At 55.1% G+C, this 16,064-nt stretch overlaps 7 protein-coding genes across 7 annotated transcripts; 5 read left to right on the top strand and 2 right to left on the bottom strand.

Moving 5' to 3' along the window:
• Nucleotides 1–35: 35 nt before the first annotated feature.
• Nucleotides 36–3,611, top strand: JCM15063_005362 (uncharacterized protein; the record flags this gene model as incomplete). The annotated part of the gene is made up of 9 exons (XM_076679738.1): nucleotides 36–1,518; nucleotides 1,585–1,943; nucleotides 2,007–2,124; nucleotides 2,196–2,281; nucleotides 2,355–2,543; nucleotides 2,613–2,887; nucleotides 2,953–3,041; nucleotides 3,111–3,324; nucleotides 3,401–3,611. The coding sequence occupies 9 exons, from the start codon at nucleotides 36–38 to the stop codon at nucleotides 3,609–3,611; spliced, it is 3,024 nt and encodes a 1,007-aa protein (XP_076533138.1).
• Nucleotides 3,612–4,108: 497 nt separating this feature from the next.
• Nucleotides 4,109–6,783, top strand: JCM15063_005361 (AMSH-like ubiquitin thioesterase; the record flags this gene model as incomplete). The annotated part of the gene is made up of 6 exons (XM_076679737.1): nucleotides 4,109–4,411; nucleotides 4,529–5,957; nucleotides 6,017–6,150; nucleotides 6,220–6,351; nucleotides 6,417–6,619; nucleotides 6,678–6,783. The coding sequence occupies 6 exons, from the start codon at nucleotides 4,109–4,111 to the stop codon at nucleotides 6,781–6,783; spliced, it is 2,307 nt and encodes a 768-aa protein (XP_076533137.1).
• A 508-nt stretch (nucleotides 6,784–7,291) lies between these two features.
• JCM15063_005360 (uncharacterized protein) lies at nucleotides 7,292–9,095 on the top strand (the record flags this gene model as incomplete). The annotated part of the gene is made up of 2 exons (XM_076679736.1): nucleotides 7,292–7,339; nucleotides 7,431–9,095. The coding sequence occupies 2 exons, from the start codon at nucleotides 7,292–7,294 to the stop codon at nucleotides 9,093–9,095; spliced, it is 1,713 nt and encodes a 570-aa protein (XP_076533136.1).
• A 59-nt stretch (nucleotides 9,096–9,154) lies between these two features.
• JCM15063_005359 (uncharacterized protein) lies at nucleotides 9,155–9,697 on the bottom strand (the record flags this gene model as incomplete). Its single annotated transcript, XM_076679735.1, has 3 exons — nucleotides 9,155–9,232; nucleotides 9,297–9,408; nucleotides 9,474–9,697. 3 exons carry the CDS (start codon nucleotides 9,695–9,697, stop codon nucleotides 9,155–9,157), a joined length of 414 nt encoding a protein of 137 aa, XP_076533135.1.
• Nucleotides 9,698–9,823: 126 nt separating this feature from the next.
• JCM15063_005358 (S10 family peptidase) lies at nucleotides 9,824–11,999 on the top strand (the record flags this gene model as incomplete). The annotated part of the gene is made up of 9 exons (XM_076679734.1): nucleotides 9,824–10,064; nucleotides 10,139–10,333; nucleotides 10,405–10,619; nucleotides 10,696–11,110; nucleotides 11,184–11,332; nucleotides 11,402–11,518; nucleotides 11,600–11,610; nucleotides 11,682–11,861; nucleotides 11,939–11,999. 9 exons carry the CDS (start codon nucleotides 9,824–9,826, stop codon nucleotides 11,997–11,999), a joined length of 1,584 nt encoding a protein of 527 aa, XP_076533134.1.
• A 396-nt stretch (nucleotides 12,000–12,395) lies between these two features.
• Nucleotides 12,396–13,430, bottom strand: VPS75 (Vps75p; the record flags this gene model as incomplete). Its single annotated transcript, XM_076679733.1, has 3 exons — nucleotides 12,396–12,549; nucleotides 12,622–13,162; nucleotides 13,331–13,430. 3 exons carry the CDS (start codon nucleotides 13,428–13,430, stop codon nucleotides 12,396–12,398), a joined length of 795 nt encoding a protein of 264 aa, XP_076533133.1.
• A 288-nt stretch (nucleotides 13,431–13,718) lies between these two features.
• JCM15063_005356 (uncharacterized protein) lies at nucleotides 13,719–16,045 on the top strand (the record flags this gene model as incomplete). The annotated part of the gene is made up of 11 exons (XM_076679732.1): nucleotides 13,719–14,025; nucleotides 14,097–14,126; nucleotides 14,194–14,258; nucleotides 14,325–14,394; nucleotides 14,463–14,558; nucleotides 14,629–14,721; nucleotides 14,784–14,891; nucleotides 14,965–15,046; nucleotides 15,127–15,252; nucleotides 15,321–15,441; nucleotides 15,509–16,045. 11 exons carry the CDS (start codon nucleotides 13,719–13,721, stop codon nucleotides 16,043–16,045), a joined length of 1,635 nt encoding a protein of 544 aa, XP_076533132.1.
• Nucleotides 16,046–16,064: the final 19 nt, after the last annotated feature.

Genomic DNA, 16,064 nt, shown 5'->3' with positions numbered 1-16,064 from the left:
CAACTCGCACCCGCCTTCGCGCTTGCTCACGGGCAATGCCGGCAACTCCTGCCAAGCGCTCGATCGATGCGTTCTTCTCTCCGACGAGCTCCCGCAAGCAGGACACGACGCGATCGCTCAAACGGGACGATGACCTCATTAGCGGCACCGCATCAAAACGTACCAAGGCCACCACGACCCCAACCGCGAGCCGCACTGTCGAGACCCTCGTCCTCGACGACGATGACGACGAGATCATCATTGTCGACTCGCCGCGACCCCCACCTCGCGAGCAGCCTCCGATCGCTTCCATCTTTAAACCCCAAACTCCCTCGAAACCAGCCCGCAAGCCCACAGCTGGCGATCAGCCCCTTGAAGAGACTAAACCCGACGTCAAGCCCGACGTGAAACCGTCCCCGACCAAAATGCTCGCCATCTTTGACACCGCTTCCGCTTCGACCTCTTCAACCGTCGATTCCGACACTGTCCCGACTGCAACCCAGCCTCTCGACACTCCCCTGTTCAGCTTCACCCCGACTCCGGCACTGTACGCACCGCATCACCGCACCCCGTTCTCGTACCTCACCGATGCCCTCGTCCTCCTGTCTTCGACCCGATCCCGACTCCTGATCCAGCAGGTCTTGACCAACCTCCTGCGCACCGTCGTCGAACTCGACCCGGCCTCGCTCGAGAGTGTCGTGTACCTCTTGAGCAACCGCATCGGGCCAACGTACGAGGACGGTACCGAGCTCGGCGTCGGATGGCAAGTCCTCAGCAAAGCGATCAAAGAGACTTCGGGCGCAACTCCCCAGAAACTGAGAGCTTTGGGCAACCAGTTGGGCGACCCCGGTGATATCGCGTTCGAGGCGTCGAAATCGGTACGGTTGCTACTCAAACCGGCTCCATTAATGTGTCACTCGGTGTATTCGACCCTGCTTCAGATCGCGAAACTGAAAGGGACCGGAGTGTTGGCGCAAAAGACGTCGCTCGTCAAGAAACTGTTGCTCTCGGCTCAAGGTGAACAGGTTCGGTACATCGTGCGCGTCCTCGTTAGCAATTTGAGGATCGGTGCCGTCCGGTTGACCTTGTTGACCGCACTCGCGAGGTGTTTCTGTCTCAGTCGACCTCCAAACTCGTCGACTGGTGACTGTTGTTGGGTCTCGCCCGAGGAGAGACAAGTGATGCAAAAAGTCGAGCTTGACGAACTCATCAAGTCGGAAGCGAAAGCCGCCAACAAGAAGAGTCTCAAGAAGCAGCAGCAGCAGAAAGCCAAGAAGCAGCGAGACAGCGAAGAGGACAACCAAGACGACAGCCAAGATGAAAACGAAGACAAGAAAGGTCCGGTCACGGCAACCTCGCTCAAAACGAAACCGCTCAAGGATAGGTCAGAGCTTGAATTGAGGGTCGAAGCCAAGATGGTCAAGGCGGTGCAGATCGTGCGCAAAGTGTGGGCAAGACATCCCAACTTTGGCCACCTCTGCAAAGCTTTGCTCGAAGGCGGATTGGACCGACTCGAGGAACGCGTCGGGTTGAACGTTGGTCCGTTCGCTTTCTCTCGTAACGCCATAGCAGATCTATCACTCACGGCCCGACATGATGTTGCAGGAATCCCGCTCGAGCCCATGCTCGGATCCATTACTCGCTCGTTACCCGAGATCTACACACGACTCTCGTCGCGCCCTTTCGTGTCGGAAGCGAAACTCGATGGTCAGCGGGGACAGATTCACGTGTGGGTATCCGACCCGAGCCTGCACGAACCGAGTCGACCTCCTGGCGTGAAAGAAACGAGCGGCATGTTCTTCACCGGCCAAGACGTAATCGGGGTCAACTCTGCCTCGGCGTCGGCGACGGGTGATCTCAACGTCGCCGAACAGTTGAAGGGCAAAAGAGTGTGGGTCAGGCTGTTCTCGCGACATCTCGAGGACATGACTCAGAAGTATCCAGATCTGATCGGAACTGTTGCGGTGAGCGCTTTCTTGTAATATCCACCCGCTCCAATTCGCTGATATGTGGGATTTGGTGACCAGGCTCTTGTCGCGAGACAAGCTGATACTGACACACCACTGCGAAACTTTATCATCGACTGCGAGGTCGTTGCGATTGATCCGATCACGGGAGACTTCAAGACCTTTCAGGAACTCTCTTGTGCGCGCAACGATCGTGGTCCGATCTGCCGCTCCTGTCATGCAACTGACCAGTAACGTGCTGAATCGCAGATCGCTCAAAGAAGGACGTCGAGCTCGGCGACATCAAGGTCCGAGTCGGAATCTTCTGTTTCGATCTCATGCTCATCAACGACGAGGTAAATAGAATTGCAAGACACATCCGATCTCACAAAGTATCTTCTGATCTTGCTCTTTGTTTTTGGAGGACAGTCGCTCTTGTCTGTTCCGTTCCGACGCCGCCGAGAGATCCTTCGAAGCGTGTTCGCCCCCCTGCAACCCAGCGATCCCAGGTTCGCAAAGTGGGCACTCATTCCATGTTGCCTCGAGAACGATCTCGAAAAGGTCCGAGAGTTCTTCGACGAGTGTCTCGGAATGAAGGCCGAAGGGATCATGGTCAAGGTGAGCGACAAGTCTAATCATTTGAGCTTACTGCGCATACTCGAACTGACCCTCGTGCGATGCTGTCAGCTCTTGGACGAGGCCGAGATCGACGTCAACTCGTCTCTACCGACCGACGCCGATCAACTCGAAGATCTCGGAGACTCGGGCGACACCGCCTCGGGCACCGATTCGAATGCGAGCGACGAAGACGAAGACGACAAGTCGAATTTGTCGCCGCAAAAGGGGAAAGGGAAGGAAGCAGACAAGAAACCGAAAGGTTCGAAACGCAAACTGTTGCCAGCGACATACGAACCTGACAAACGCGCTATGTCGTGGCTCAAAGTCAAGAAAGATTACATGGAGTCTGCTCACTTTCTCCCATCGCCGTACCGTCTCATCGACAGACTGATTCAGATCGCACGTGCAGGGATCTTGGCGACTCGCTTGACCTCGTTCCGATCGGCGCGTGGTACGGTTCGGGACGCAAGAAGGATTGGTGGTCGCCGTTCCTGCTTGGTGAGTGACTTGCTCGTAAATACGGATCGCTATCGCGCAGGTCTTGACGAGACGTAATACTGTTGTTAGCGTGTTATGACGAGGACACGGGCACGTACACTGCCGTGACGAAATGCATGAGCGGGTTCACCGACGCGTTCTACAAGTCGATGAAGGAGAAGTACTCGACCGATCCCGAGAACCCGTTGACGAGCGACACGTGTTGGCCCGAGGTTGAAGCCGGTCCGTTGCGACCTTCGATCTGGTTCAAACCGAGCGAGGTGTGGGAAATTCGAGGGGCCGAGTGAGCTTTGTACTCCTCTGGTCGAACCCGGTCGCCGACCGAAGCTGATGTTTGTCCGAGCATCTCGGTTTTTCAGTTTCACTCTGTCACCCGTTTATCCAGCCGCTCAAGCTCTCCTAGGAGAACGAGGTTGTTCGATCCGATTCCCTCGATTCATGAAACTGCGAGAAGACAAATCGATCGAGAACGCCACGACGGCAGAACAACTAGCAGAACTGTATCGAAAGCAGGGAGACAACCCTGTACAGAATAAGAACAAGGCCAAGGTCGAAGAGGTCGACGAGTGATACCCTGCCCTCAACCGAATCAATACGATTCAGAGTGTATTGATTTCTCATCGGAGCTGTTGTACAATCTTCACGTTGATGTACTCTCTACTTGCAAGCCATTATGTATCTTTGAAAGGGTAGCATCGCTGGCTTCACCTGACCTCGACCAGGTCAAAGCGTTACCTGCTGTCGCTCATGCTCAAACCGCGACTCCCTTTCTTCAGCTTCATTATGACAGGGTAACGCTCCCGCACGTGAGCACGATACATAAAAAACGTGGCAAAGCCATGGGTTGTCCAGGCGAGACTGAATCTGCCGAGATGTTGTAATTTGGACTGACTCTGCAGTTCCGGCAGGGCGACCTTACCGGGACGCTACCTAGGCCAAGCGACTCCGAAAGTCTCGCTGTAGTAGCCAAGCATTTGTTGCAAAATATATAAGCGTGTCAATTGACTTATCTACTCTCGGACCTCTTCACTCAAATCGGGCCATCCGCTGTCTGGCTGACCTGGGAGATGCCACTTCTACGCAAGCGTAGGAAAGTACCAGAAGGCTCGACGGCGATTGCGACTGCGACACCTGTTCCAACGCCTGCACCGCCTCGTCCTTCATCTCTCCACGCGGCTCCTGTCAACTCAATCGCCTCACCCATCGAAGCCGCTGGTCCGCCACCTCGCTCATTCGCCGAGCTCGAGGATCTCGTAGAAGAAGTCGTTAGTGGGAGTTGGGACGCGTCGATTCCGATCTACAGCTGGAGGCGGGCGCTCAGTCAACTCGCACAGGAAGCCAAAGTCTATCATGCCGAAAACAACATTGACGTAAGCCTCGCTTGAGGCTGTGACCGTCGCGGTTGTCCCTGCCGATGCTGACAAGGCATAGTTTTCCTGTTTGTCTGACGCCGGATCCCCCACTTGTCAACTTCAACGTGACCGCAGCTAGCGTTCGTACGCGCTGCGACCGTACTCAAACTCTCTTCCCAGGTCTTACCAAGGCATCACGCAGAATGGAAAACCCTTTCCCCGTCTCAAAAAGTCGACATGGCTCAACTCGCGAACGATTTCTCACAGACCTACGAAATGCTCAAACAGGTTCTACTGGCTCGGAGCGCAGCCTACTACGCTGCAGTAGGAGACGGACACAATCCCGCCCTCACGCTCAGGAACACGGTTCAACCGAGTAGCATGTCGATGACGGATTCGGGCAAGAGTGACGAGTACTATCGAACTGCATTTGGAACTGCCGCTTCGAGCATGAAACCTGCGACGACCGCTCCGAGACCGAACAAGCTGAGAAAAGCGTTCGGGATGAGAGGAGGAGGAGGTTCAGAAGAGCAGAGGAGACAGGCCACGAATGTGACTGGAGCGCTACCAGAACCTGGGATCGGCGAGGACGAAGCTTTGCGCACAGACAGACTTGCTACAACCTCGGCCCCCGATCCTTTATATCCAAGAACGTTCGCCGGAACGCAACAACGGTCGGCGATCAGCGACACTACGCCAGTCGGTGCCCAAGACAATCTTCCCCTGCCAGGTGAAGACGACAGTGATTTCGAGTATGAGCACAACGATGGAGCAACATCCATCACTTACGCCGGTGCGACGACATCTCACAATCCCGGCTGGAGTCGGCTTGATCCGCCCAGCGGTCCGAACCCAAACTTGCCAGCAACATATTCGTCTTCGTATCGGTATGACCCACAAGCCCCTGAACAGTACTCATATTCGCAGCAATCATCCCACTATTCCGCGGCCTACTCACAGGCGGTCGCAAACCCTCCGCATGTCCTGGGTCATCCGATTCGTCCACCGCTTCCTCCTACACCACCTGTCCCACCCATTCGCGCCATTCACTCGGCTGACTATCCAGTTGCTTATGAGTACAATCCGGCATTTAACGCTCTATCACCAAGACTCCCAGTTCCTCCCATCCCACCCGTGCCTCCTCAGCCTCCACCGCCTCGAAGTACCCAGACTGTGCCGACGCCCATCTCGACTCCGTTCGATGTTCCTCCCGCTCTGAACGCGCCTTCCGTTTCTGAACCCTCCCTCCGCCTCGTGACGAATATTACCCCAGTCCCGTCAGCTCCGACCGGGCTCGGTCCTTCACCGCCTCCTTCTCGCCTTCGACCGAATGCCACGGACGCGTCTGGTTCACCATCAACCACATCTCTGCACCGGTCCTCATCGATCACCAGCGTTCCATTGGACCTCTACAGCTCTTCTATCTACAGGAGATCGAGCCAGAAAAGTATCGATGCTCCAGCGGGCAACTCGGACTTGTCGAGCTTGAGGGAAATTGGCGAAGCTTTGCCGACCATACCTTCCGAAGAGACATCGCCGACAGATGGAGCGCCAACGATTTTCGGTAAGATCCTCATTCGAACCGATACCGCGAGTGCGCTTCTTGCTGAAAGGTATCTACAGCTCAGACCGAAGGAGGCGCACCTTTGAGGCCTATGATCTTACCTTTGCGACTCGTCTCGCATTTCGCCGAGGTCGTGGCCCGCGCAAACACCGCCAACAACATCGAAACGTGCGGTCTCCTGCTAGGCCATCTCGTGCGTCTGATCGTTCACAACATCTGTTCCGCTTCATGAACTAATGTATCAAGGACCGTTGCTCTACAGGCTCAGAACCAGTTTACAATCACGACACTGCTCATCCCGAAGCAAAACGGAACATCCGATACGTGTACGACTACGCACGAAGAGGAACAGTTCGAGTTCCAGGACTCTCGCGGACTCATGACGCTCGGATGGGTGAGCCGCTGGGACGCAGACGCACCGCAACGTTCTATATCTTGCTGACATGACGCGCACTGCAGATCCACACGCACCCAACGCAATCGACGTTCTTGTCTTCGGTTGACCTGCACACGCACGCGAGCTACCAGATTATGCTGCAAGAAGCAATCGCGATCGTGTGTGCTCCTCGACACGACCCGAACGTTGGCATCTTCAGGCTCACCGACCCTCTCGGTCTCGAAACGATCGTACGGTGCAACGACAAAGCGTTGTTTCACCCTCAGTGAGTCTCGCTTCCGGTAATTCTGGGTAATTGATTTCTCACGTTACTTGTGTTGCAGTCCCGACCTACCAATCTATACAGATGTCGACGCAGATTGGGGACATTGTCGTTTGGAAGACTACGAGTTTGAGACTTGGGATCTTCGAGCGGCCGTTCGAGCTTAACGGATTCGCTAGGATACTCACCGGATTTTGCCAATATCACGTAGGAAACTTCTTGGTTACGTACACGCGATTGTCTTCTTGACGCTTTTGAAGAATCAGAGATGGTGAAAATGTTGTGTTCTAATCTTTGTGAAAGCCGACTTGGATCAAAGCTGGGCGATCGCGCGAAGGCGTTTCCACGCTGTCCTGCTTGATGAAGTACCAGTTGCAACAAGTTGCAAGCAATATGCGCTGAATCATGGTTGGGAGGATCCGGCCGGAAGGAGCGTAGACATCGCATCAGCGTTTGCCGAGCTGTTCTCGTCGATGTTTGCGTTTGAACTGTTAGCTGAGTAACCTGCAGGTGTAGAGATGCACTTTCCGATGGCGAAGACAGGAGAGAGAGTAGAACCGAACAATAGACGCAGGTGAATATTCAACGTCACTATAGCTAGTACGAAACACGGGCCCTGACTTCTCTTCGAACCTCTCCTTCCTTCAGACCAGCATAGCTACAGCAGCCCTGAGTATGGACGAGTCGTCGCTCGTGCGCGAGCTGACCGCCAAGCTCGAGACGGTGAGTAACGCTCCTCATGTGGGGGTTGCCGAACTCATTGTTCCCGTCAAAGGTGCTGACAGCGACAGTCCTCATTTGTACGCGCTCACAGGTACAGCACGAGAAGCAACGACTCGAACGAGCAATCGAAGGTCAAGCCGACTCGATCGCCCTCAAGCTCCGACTCGCGCTCCTCGCAGCGGGCCAAGGCGCACAGGGAACCTCGCGCTCGCACTCGAACTCGACACAGAATCACTCGCACCGGCGGCGGAAACTCTCGTCAACCTCGCCCTCGTCGTCCATTTCGGCCTCTTCGACCGCCTCGACGAGCTCATCGACATCGTTCCCTTCATCCCCTTCGCCACTGCTCTCCCCTTTGCTTGCCGCGCCCTCGACGTCTCAGCTGTCGCCAGATGTGGTGACTGCTTTGCGCGAGAACACGGAATTGCGCACGAGACTCGCCAATTCGGAGCGGGTCAACGCGTATTACAAGTGCGAGATTGCCGACTTGCGCACTCGCCTCGGCATCTCGATCGATGAGCTGGAAGAGCTCGACCCGCAGCTGCAGCCGTCGTCATTGTCGTACCCTCGCTCACAGTCGTATACTCGAAATGGCGGTGGCGCGAGTGCTGGAGCCGGGTACACGAGCTCGTCACGACGTCGCTCGTTCTCGACTCGCGGGAATGGTGCCTCGGCCACCGTTGGATCAATCCGAATTCCTGGCGCAACGTCCGTGTCTCCGCCCTCGATGCGACTTGCGAGCACAACTTCGTCGTTCCCTTCGCAACCGAGCTTTCAGTCGTACTCGTACTCGCAGTCGTACCCACACCCTATGTCGACATCGCAGCGATTTCTCGCCCACTCGTACACTTCGAGCATCAATACGACCTTGACGACGCCTTCGACGTCGTTCCCGATCGCGAACCCTCCCGCTCCGACCCCTTCGACTTCGCTCGACCTCGTTCCAGAATCGACGCTCATCTTGCCCTTCTCGCCTCTGCTCGCCGAGACGTCCCCGACGCTCGACTCCCCACCGAGGTCATTTCGATCGTCTTCGTCACTCGAGCCAGCGTCAGCTGATACGCCGACCAAGTTGACGGTGATCACGACTGCACTATCTCCTTCGGTCACGAGTTCGAGAACGAGGCGTTCGAGAGGACGCAGAACTGCTGGATCGACCGACAAGGGCAAACAACGAGCGACTGAATTTTCTCCACCAACGACAACAAGATCGTTTGAGCAACCTCGCTTGGCGTCCCGACGACATGGAGCGGAAACAGATGATCGAGCAGTAGCAACCAAAGAAGAAGACGAGGACGACGATACAAGTGAGGGTTCAGACCCGCTCGTGTTGGCTGTCACGAAGAGTTTGCAGAAACTCATAGCGCAAACTGGCAATGGGACCGAGGAAGGGGCCATCGCAAGAAGGAGCCGAAGGTTCTCGAACGAACCTCAAGAAGACGATGAAGATACGGGTGACGATTTCGAAACGGCCCACGAAGCGGGCGAGACTGTTGCGATTACTCGCGACGAGCAGGAGACGAACAGTGAAGGAGACGACAGCGAAGGAGGCAGTTCGACCACTTCGAGGGAGGAAGAATCGAATTTCGAGCAGTTGCGGATCGAGATCACGAACCTCCAGCGTCAGATCCAGCTGCAGCAGCAGGGTACAGCACCTGGCGGTCGCTACCCTCACGCAGGTGGCAAGGAAGATGAAGAAGGAACTCCTTTGAGCGTTTCACCAGGTAGTGGCAGATGGAGACGCGAAGCGGTGTAACAATCACGTATATCGTCGTTTCAAATCGTTTACATAAAGAAAGCAATTTGGGAGGGTCTTTACGAAGAGGCGACGAATTGCTTGAATTTCGCTTCGTCCATGAGATCTCCTTCGATCAAGCGAGGGCCGGATTTCAACTACACCATTCGATGGCAAGTAAGCGAAATGATACGGCGAGATGAACGCAAGAAGAGCGCGCACCGAGGATTCGAGCGAGTCTTGCGAGTTCGGGGACTGCTCAACCTTGATGACGGTCGGGATCGCGGAAAGATGGAACGGAGCTTTGCGCCACGGCGAGTCGGGAGACTTCCACCTACACCAAGTCGACGAAGGGTCAGTGCCGAGTGTGGTCGGAATCCGCGGAAATGAGCGCCTTACGATGTTCGGTCGCCAACAAAGACGAGTTGCGAGGCTTGTTCGGGAACAATCTGTTCAATCAGTTGCTGAGGGTTGCGGCAGTCGGGACACCACATCTCGCCGGTGGCAGGGTCGACCGATGACAGAAAGACGAGGAAGTGCGGTTTCGCAGCTGACGTCGACTCGGGAATCGACTTGAGGACCGACTCGGGAGTCTGTTGGGACTCGGGAAACAACAAGGGCATGTCTGTCAACTGATTCTGGCTGGATGGAAAGAGGAGGCGGGCAACCGGTGTGCGGCGTAATCGCGACCGCGAGGTTCCTCTCATCTCTTTCTCTCTTTCCTCCTCCACCTCGCTTGACCCCCGAGGATGTTGACTTCAACTCTACTTGCTACGACCGTGCTGGTCGGGGCTGCCCTCGCAGTTCCGTCGCCGCAGCAGATCCCGTTCCTCTCGCGCGATGCCCCACTCGCCGACGCCATCGCCGATCAACTCGCTCACTTGAAGCAAGATGCTCGTCTCAAGTGGGACTCTGTACACAAATCGGTCGATGACTGGGCCGAGCAGGGCGTGCGCAAGTTCAGTGAGATCCAAACCGAGGGCATCAACTGTCAGTGCCCGCCTCCTCCACCACCTCTGCTCGCACCCCCTCACGCTGACTGTGTCTGTACCCGTGCCCGACAGACGAACTCGTTCAACATGCCGAGTTCCCTTCGCACTCGCTCCGCATGAACAAGGTCGAACAGCTGTGTGACTCGACTTCGAAATCCTACTCGGGTTACCTCGACATTGCCGATGACGCCCACATGTTCTACTGGTTCTTCGAGTCTCGATCGAAGCACCCCGAGAAGGACCCTCTCGTCCTCTGGATCAACGGAGGTGAGAATCAGTCCACTTCGCTCTCTCGTTGCTCGGTGCGTGCTCACTACTGTTGCTTTCTTCCTGGCAAGGACCCGGATGCTCGTCCATGACCGGTCTCCTGTTCGAGCTCGGACCCTGTGCGGTCGCCAACGGAGGCAAGAACACCACTTTCAACCCGTATTCGTGGACCGAGAGTGCCAACGTCGTCTTCCTCGACTCTCCCGTCCAAGTCGGCTACTCGTACGGTGGCAAGGCTGTATCAAACTCGCACGACACTGCTGTCGACATCTACGCCTTCTTCCAGGTCAGTATCTTTTGTTTTCTCCTCGAATCGCGACTCAAAGTATGCTCACTCCGCCGTGGACATGCGCCCGAGTCAGCTGTTCTACGAGAAATTCCCCAAGTTCAAGTCGAACGCGTTCCACATCTCGGGCGAGAGTTACGCCGGCACCTACCTGCCCAACATCGCTTCCGTGATCCACAACTTTAACCAGAACAAGCCGACGCCGTCTGCCGTCACGATCCCGCTCGAGTCGGTCCTGATCGGTAACGGACTCACCGATGCCTACACCCAGTTCGCGTCCGTGCCCGAATGGTCGTGCGACAAGGGTGGCAACCCGTACGGCCCAATCTTTGACGAGCAGACGTGCGCGTCGATCAAAGGCAAGATCGGTACTTGCCAACGCCTGACCCAGTACTGCTACAACTCGCCGTCGCGCTTCACCTGTGTTCCTGCAACCTTGAGCTGTTGGCAAGTTGCTGGTCCGATTCAACAGTCGGGCCTGAACCCTTACGGTGCGTGCATCCTTTCGATTCTGTCGAATCCCGTTCTAACCCGACTCGCTCGTTCGCTTCGAATGTTGGTCAGACATTCGCAAGAAGTGCGACCGCGATGGAGAAGACGGCCCGCTGTGCTACCGCGAGATGCATTGGATCGAGACGTACATGAACCAACCCGAAGTCCGCAAGGCTCTCGGCGTCTCGAAGGAACGTACCTTTGAATCGTGCAACATGAAGGTAAGACTTTGCGCTCTCAAAAAGATGGGAAACCAAGGAACGGCTGTCTGAAACCATTTCTATGAGCAGATTAACCAGGCGTTCCAGTTCCAGGGTGATGTTGCGCACAACACCGCCGCGCTCATCCCTCCTCTGCTCGAGGACGGTATCCGATTCTTGATCTATGCCGGTGACGCCGATTTCATGGTCAGTACTTCTCTCCCTCTCTTTCGTTCGAGTGACAAGAGCATATTGTTGACGTTCGACTTGAGATTTTGCAATGATCAGTGCAACTCGAGGTATGTCTCGCATATTCCTCTTTCAGTTCTGTTTCCAAAAGCTTGGGCAGCTGACCCACGGTCTTGCACAGGGGTAACCTTGCATGGACTCTCGCGCTTCCGTGGTCCGGTCAGAACGAGTACGTCACGGCAAAGGACAAGACGTACAAGACTCTTGCGGGCAAGAAGGCCGGAGTCACTCGCTCGTACGGCAAAGGTGCTGGACTGTTCCGTTACCTCTCGGTCAACGAAGCTGGACACATGGTTCCTCAGTGCGTTTTCTCAAAACCCCTTCTTCTCCCGAAGTAGTTGGAAACTGACGGATCAATCGTCGTTTTCCCGTTGCTAGAGATCAACCTGAAGCGTCTCTCGATTTCTTCACGAGGTGGATTCGCAACGAGGCGTTCTAAGAGACCGATTCTCGCCTATCACTGGACCCGAAGCTCTTCTGAGGTCTTCCCTCCCTCTTTTTCGTTTACTGGTTCTCGAATCTTTTTATCTTGTCTCTCTTTCTCATCTCGTTTCCCTCCCTCGATCTTGCAAATATACAAAGTCATCGTACGTGATGTTTGAGACGAGAGAGTTAAGCAGTAGCTGGAACCGAGTCGATTCTGAGATCCGATCCTTTCCAAACGGATACAAGAGGTGTTCATTCTCGAAGCATACTCGCAACTCTTGTGACCTCGTCATCTTTCCGAAAGTGCAAATAGTGGGTCTTTTTTTCACATGAATCAAATAAAGAGAATGGGTAACACGGGCAAAACGTTCCTTCCCGAGGAATATCAAACCACAAGTGATGTTGTTTTTCACTTGCGTTGCTTCTTCTTCGGTCGCTTCGAGTCTTCGTCGGACAGGTCAATCTCTTTCTTGAGGTCATCATCGTCCGAGTCCTCCTCGTCAAACTCTCCTCCCGACAAGTCCTCGTCATCCGAATCCATAGCCGAGAGTCCAGCGGCGTACCTGATTGACGAATCGACAGGTTAGCAGGCAAGAAAAGAGGAAAAAAGACGAGAGACGGAAAGAATCACGTACTCGGTAGCGTGGGTCCACCATTCGAGCAGGGTTTCGGCAAGTCCCATCTCGTCCTCGCCTTCCTCATTGAACCAGTTGAAGAAGCTTCCAGTCGAACCATCAAACTCTTCATCAAACTCTTCCATGTCGAGCACGTTGACCCGAGGGGCCTTCTTGACCAAGTTGTGTTCGTCCGAAGTCCACGAGATTTTAGAAGACGGCAACAAGTACAACGGCGCGTCGAGATCGTGAGGGGAAGGTGCCGGAGTGTCGCCTGAAGGTTTCGGAGGCGAGACGGTGACCTTTTTCGTGATTTTCGATTCTTTGAAGTACGGGTTCTTGGGGGAGAAGGTGAACGTGATCTCGTACTCGCGCACGTCCTTGTCGTTGTGTTCGATCCAGACATCCTTGAGGTGTTTGAGCGCTTCGACGTCGACGTTGTCGAGCGCTTGTGCGGTCAGGCGGCAGTTGCGCAACGCGTTGAACCAGAACTCGGGCACGTTCTGAGACAGTTCCGATCGCGATTTGAACAAGGGCTTTTGGAGCGAGATTTTGTGCACGTCTGTAGTTTCGCGAGAATCGAATGCATGCGGTGCAAGGTGGGCGGTGAAAACAGAACGACGAGGTACAATGAGTATACAGACTCAACTCGACCACGGAAGCAAAAGCCAGGTGTGTGCTCGATCTCGGGCTAGCCTGGCATAGGGAGGAGAAGAGAGAAGTAACGTACAGGCATCAAACTGCGCCTTCGAGTCTTGCAAGAGGTTGTCCTCGAACTTTTGGGCTTGGGCATCGCCGAACGCGGCCTTCAAAATGTCGATACGTTCCATGGTGCGTCGAGTGGGCGTATTAGGGTGGGAGAGCAAACCTAGCGGGGGATATCTGGACTTTTTCTTGATCAAGCGGGAATTATTGACACTATTGCGCTTGGCATCTTTCCCAATTCAGACGCGTGCAGGGTATATACGAGATCAATTGTACTCGGTCGCAGCTGTCCCGGAATTTTTCCAAGAGCGTGTGTTGAGTGACATCGGCGAGAACATTCAGTACTCGCAGACGTTTACCCCCCTTGCGCTCCTTCTGCTACTGTACATTGCGTACACGCCTTCGACATCGACATGAAAGACTTTCCGCCGTTGCTTGGGTACGTCCCACGCGAGTACATCGCGTCGGGCGGACAGTCGCAAATCTACCGCGCTCTGCACGCGACCACTCTCTCGTTCGCCGCACTCAAGGTCGTACCACTCCCAGTACACGAGCAAGCGCAACTAGATGCGAAAGCGAAACAACTCGTGCGCGAGATGCGCATTCACGAAACGCTCAAGCACCGCAACATCCTGCAACTCTTTGGCGGCGAGACTCGACAGAGCGTAACGGTCGGTCCGACCGTCTGGCCTACGGGCCTCTACATGATCCTGGATCTCGGTCAGTCGCCTCTCTCTTCTCGCTTGCGGAAAGCTCGACCCCGCTCGGAACTCATCCGACTCCTTCTGCAGCCGATGGTGGCGACCTCTTTGACAAGATTGGTGAGTGCGGTTCATGGTTCTCAGATGCCAGGTTCATTCAGAACGCTAAATCCTTGATCGGTCACAGCACCCGACGTCGGTGTCGAGGAAGAGATCGCTCACTTTTATTTTCGACAGCTCATCTCGGGTCTCGTCCGTCTCCCTCCTTTTGCACTCCTCCTCTCATGGATGCGACGACTCACAGAGATTTGTCTCCAGAAATACCTGAGCAAATCGGGTATCTGCCATCGAGATGTCAAACCCGAGAACTGCCTGCTCGATGGCAACGGTACGTGCCGACATGCCCAATCTGAATCAAGTTTGAACAAACACTGACCCGCTTTCTTGACAAGACAGGCAATCTCAAAGTGTCGGACTTTGGCTTGGCAACCGTGTTCAAGTACAAAGGTCAAGAGCGATTACTCAAAGATCGCTGCGGGTCGCCCCCTTATGGTAACATCCAAATCCGCTGGCCAAACTCTCTCCTTCAAGCTCAAGACTGACTCGTGAGACCTGTCATCAGCCGCGCCTGAACTGGCACATCCTGCCCCCTACGCTGCCGAACCGGTCGACGTCTGGTCAGCCGGAGTCCTCCTGTTTGCCTTGCTCGTCGGGAGTGAGTTGGCTTGCCCTTGTAGTTCCTGAAGGAGGATATCCGCTGATCTGTTTGCGCCAAAGACACCCCTTGGGACGAACCCACGCAAAACAGTCCCGAATTTTGCGCGTTTGTCGACAAATCGCTACTCGGGATGGATCCTTGGAGTCGAATCCGAGGAGGTGCTCTAGGTGAGCGACATTGAAATCGATTCTCGACGCAAGGGGTGAAAGGGCCTGACCTCGTCTGTCTCTGCACACCCAGACACCTTGTTGCGAATGTTGGAACTCGATCCGAATCGAAGGATCAAACTGAAAGATCTCGAACGACTCGATTGGGTCAGCCAGTTGAGTTGTCTTTCCCGTTACGTCTCTTCAAGGGGGTCGAACGAACAGAGCGCTCAATGAGGTTGCTGTATCACCGCAGGCCAAATTCGTTACTAGATTCTCAAACAGGTCTGTGCAAGAACGGTGCAGAAGTGTTCAGGCGCATGGCCGACAGGCTGCGAGCGAGCGGTTTCGTGGGAAGTCCTGGAGAGGAATACGAAGAGATGTACAGTCTTTCGGATTTGCTTCATCGTGGCTTGAAGAAAGTCGCTGATGAGCTCGTTCGGGGATCAGGATGCAAGCGTCTCAACAGCAACAAGAAGCAGGGGAGAGTGGTATGACGGCTACGCAAGCTTTGTTGAGCCAACGGGGGTTGGACCCAAACGCGAGTTTCAGGGGATCGATGCAACTCTACGTGAGCAGTATGGAATCTTTTGCGGAATCCGACTCGGGGACTGACGGTGTGGGAATCGATTCTAAAGTCTCGGCTTTCAATGGCGCCAACTCAAGCAACAAACCCGAACCTGTCTCGATTCTTCTCGACGAGCCCGGTTCCAGGGCTGATCTCGGCGCTCCAAGCTGCACTCCAGTCGCTGTCGCTTCCGAACGAGGTCGTCACCGTGTCGAGTCCGTCGACTTCGGGCCGAGACCGGTTGGGCACGTTGTACGCGAGGTTGCGGGTCAAGACGCAGGACAAGCGAGGGATGAAGATGGAGTTTGCGATCCACGTTTCGAACAGTTTCTTGCCGGACGATCCCAACGGGATGCGAATGCGATCGGCGAGTCAGGTGGCAGGCCCTGGGAACGCTATGGGCAAGAGTCAGTTGAGCCAGAGCACGATGCAAGTCGATGCTGGGTCCGATTCAGACGACGACGACAAGTCGGTCAGGCCAGACGATGCGGGGCAGCATGGATACGATGTCACGTTATGGAAAAAGGTGGCGGAACCGATCGAGCTCAAGAAGGTGTGGAAGCAAGTCCTGAGTCGATTGCCGCCAGGCATGATTACTGCCACCTGAAGATAGCCCTGCGTCTCCA

The sequence above is a fragment of the Sporobolomyces koalae genome (genome assembly GCF_050403365.1).
Source record: "Sporobolomyces koalae JCM15063 DNA, S_koalae_JCM15063T_v1_ctg26, whole genome shotgun sequence".
Classification (NCBI taxonomy): Eukaryota; Fungi; Basidiomycota; class Microbotryomycetes; order Sporidiobolales; family Sporidiobolaceae; genus Sporobolomyces; species Sporobolomyces koalae.
Note: the sequence above shows the minus strand (reverse complement) of the source record. Positions and strands in the feature narration are given on the sequence as shown.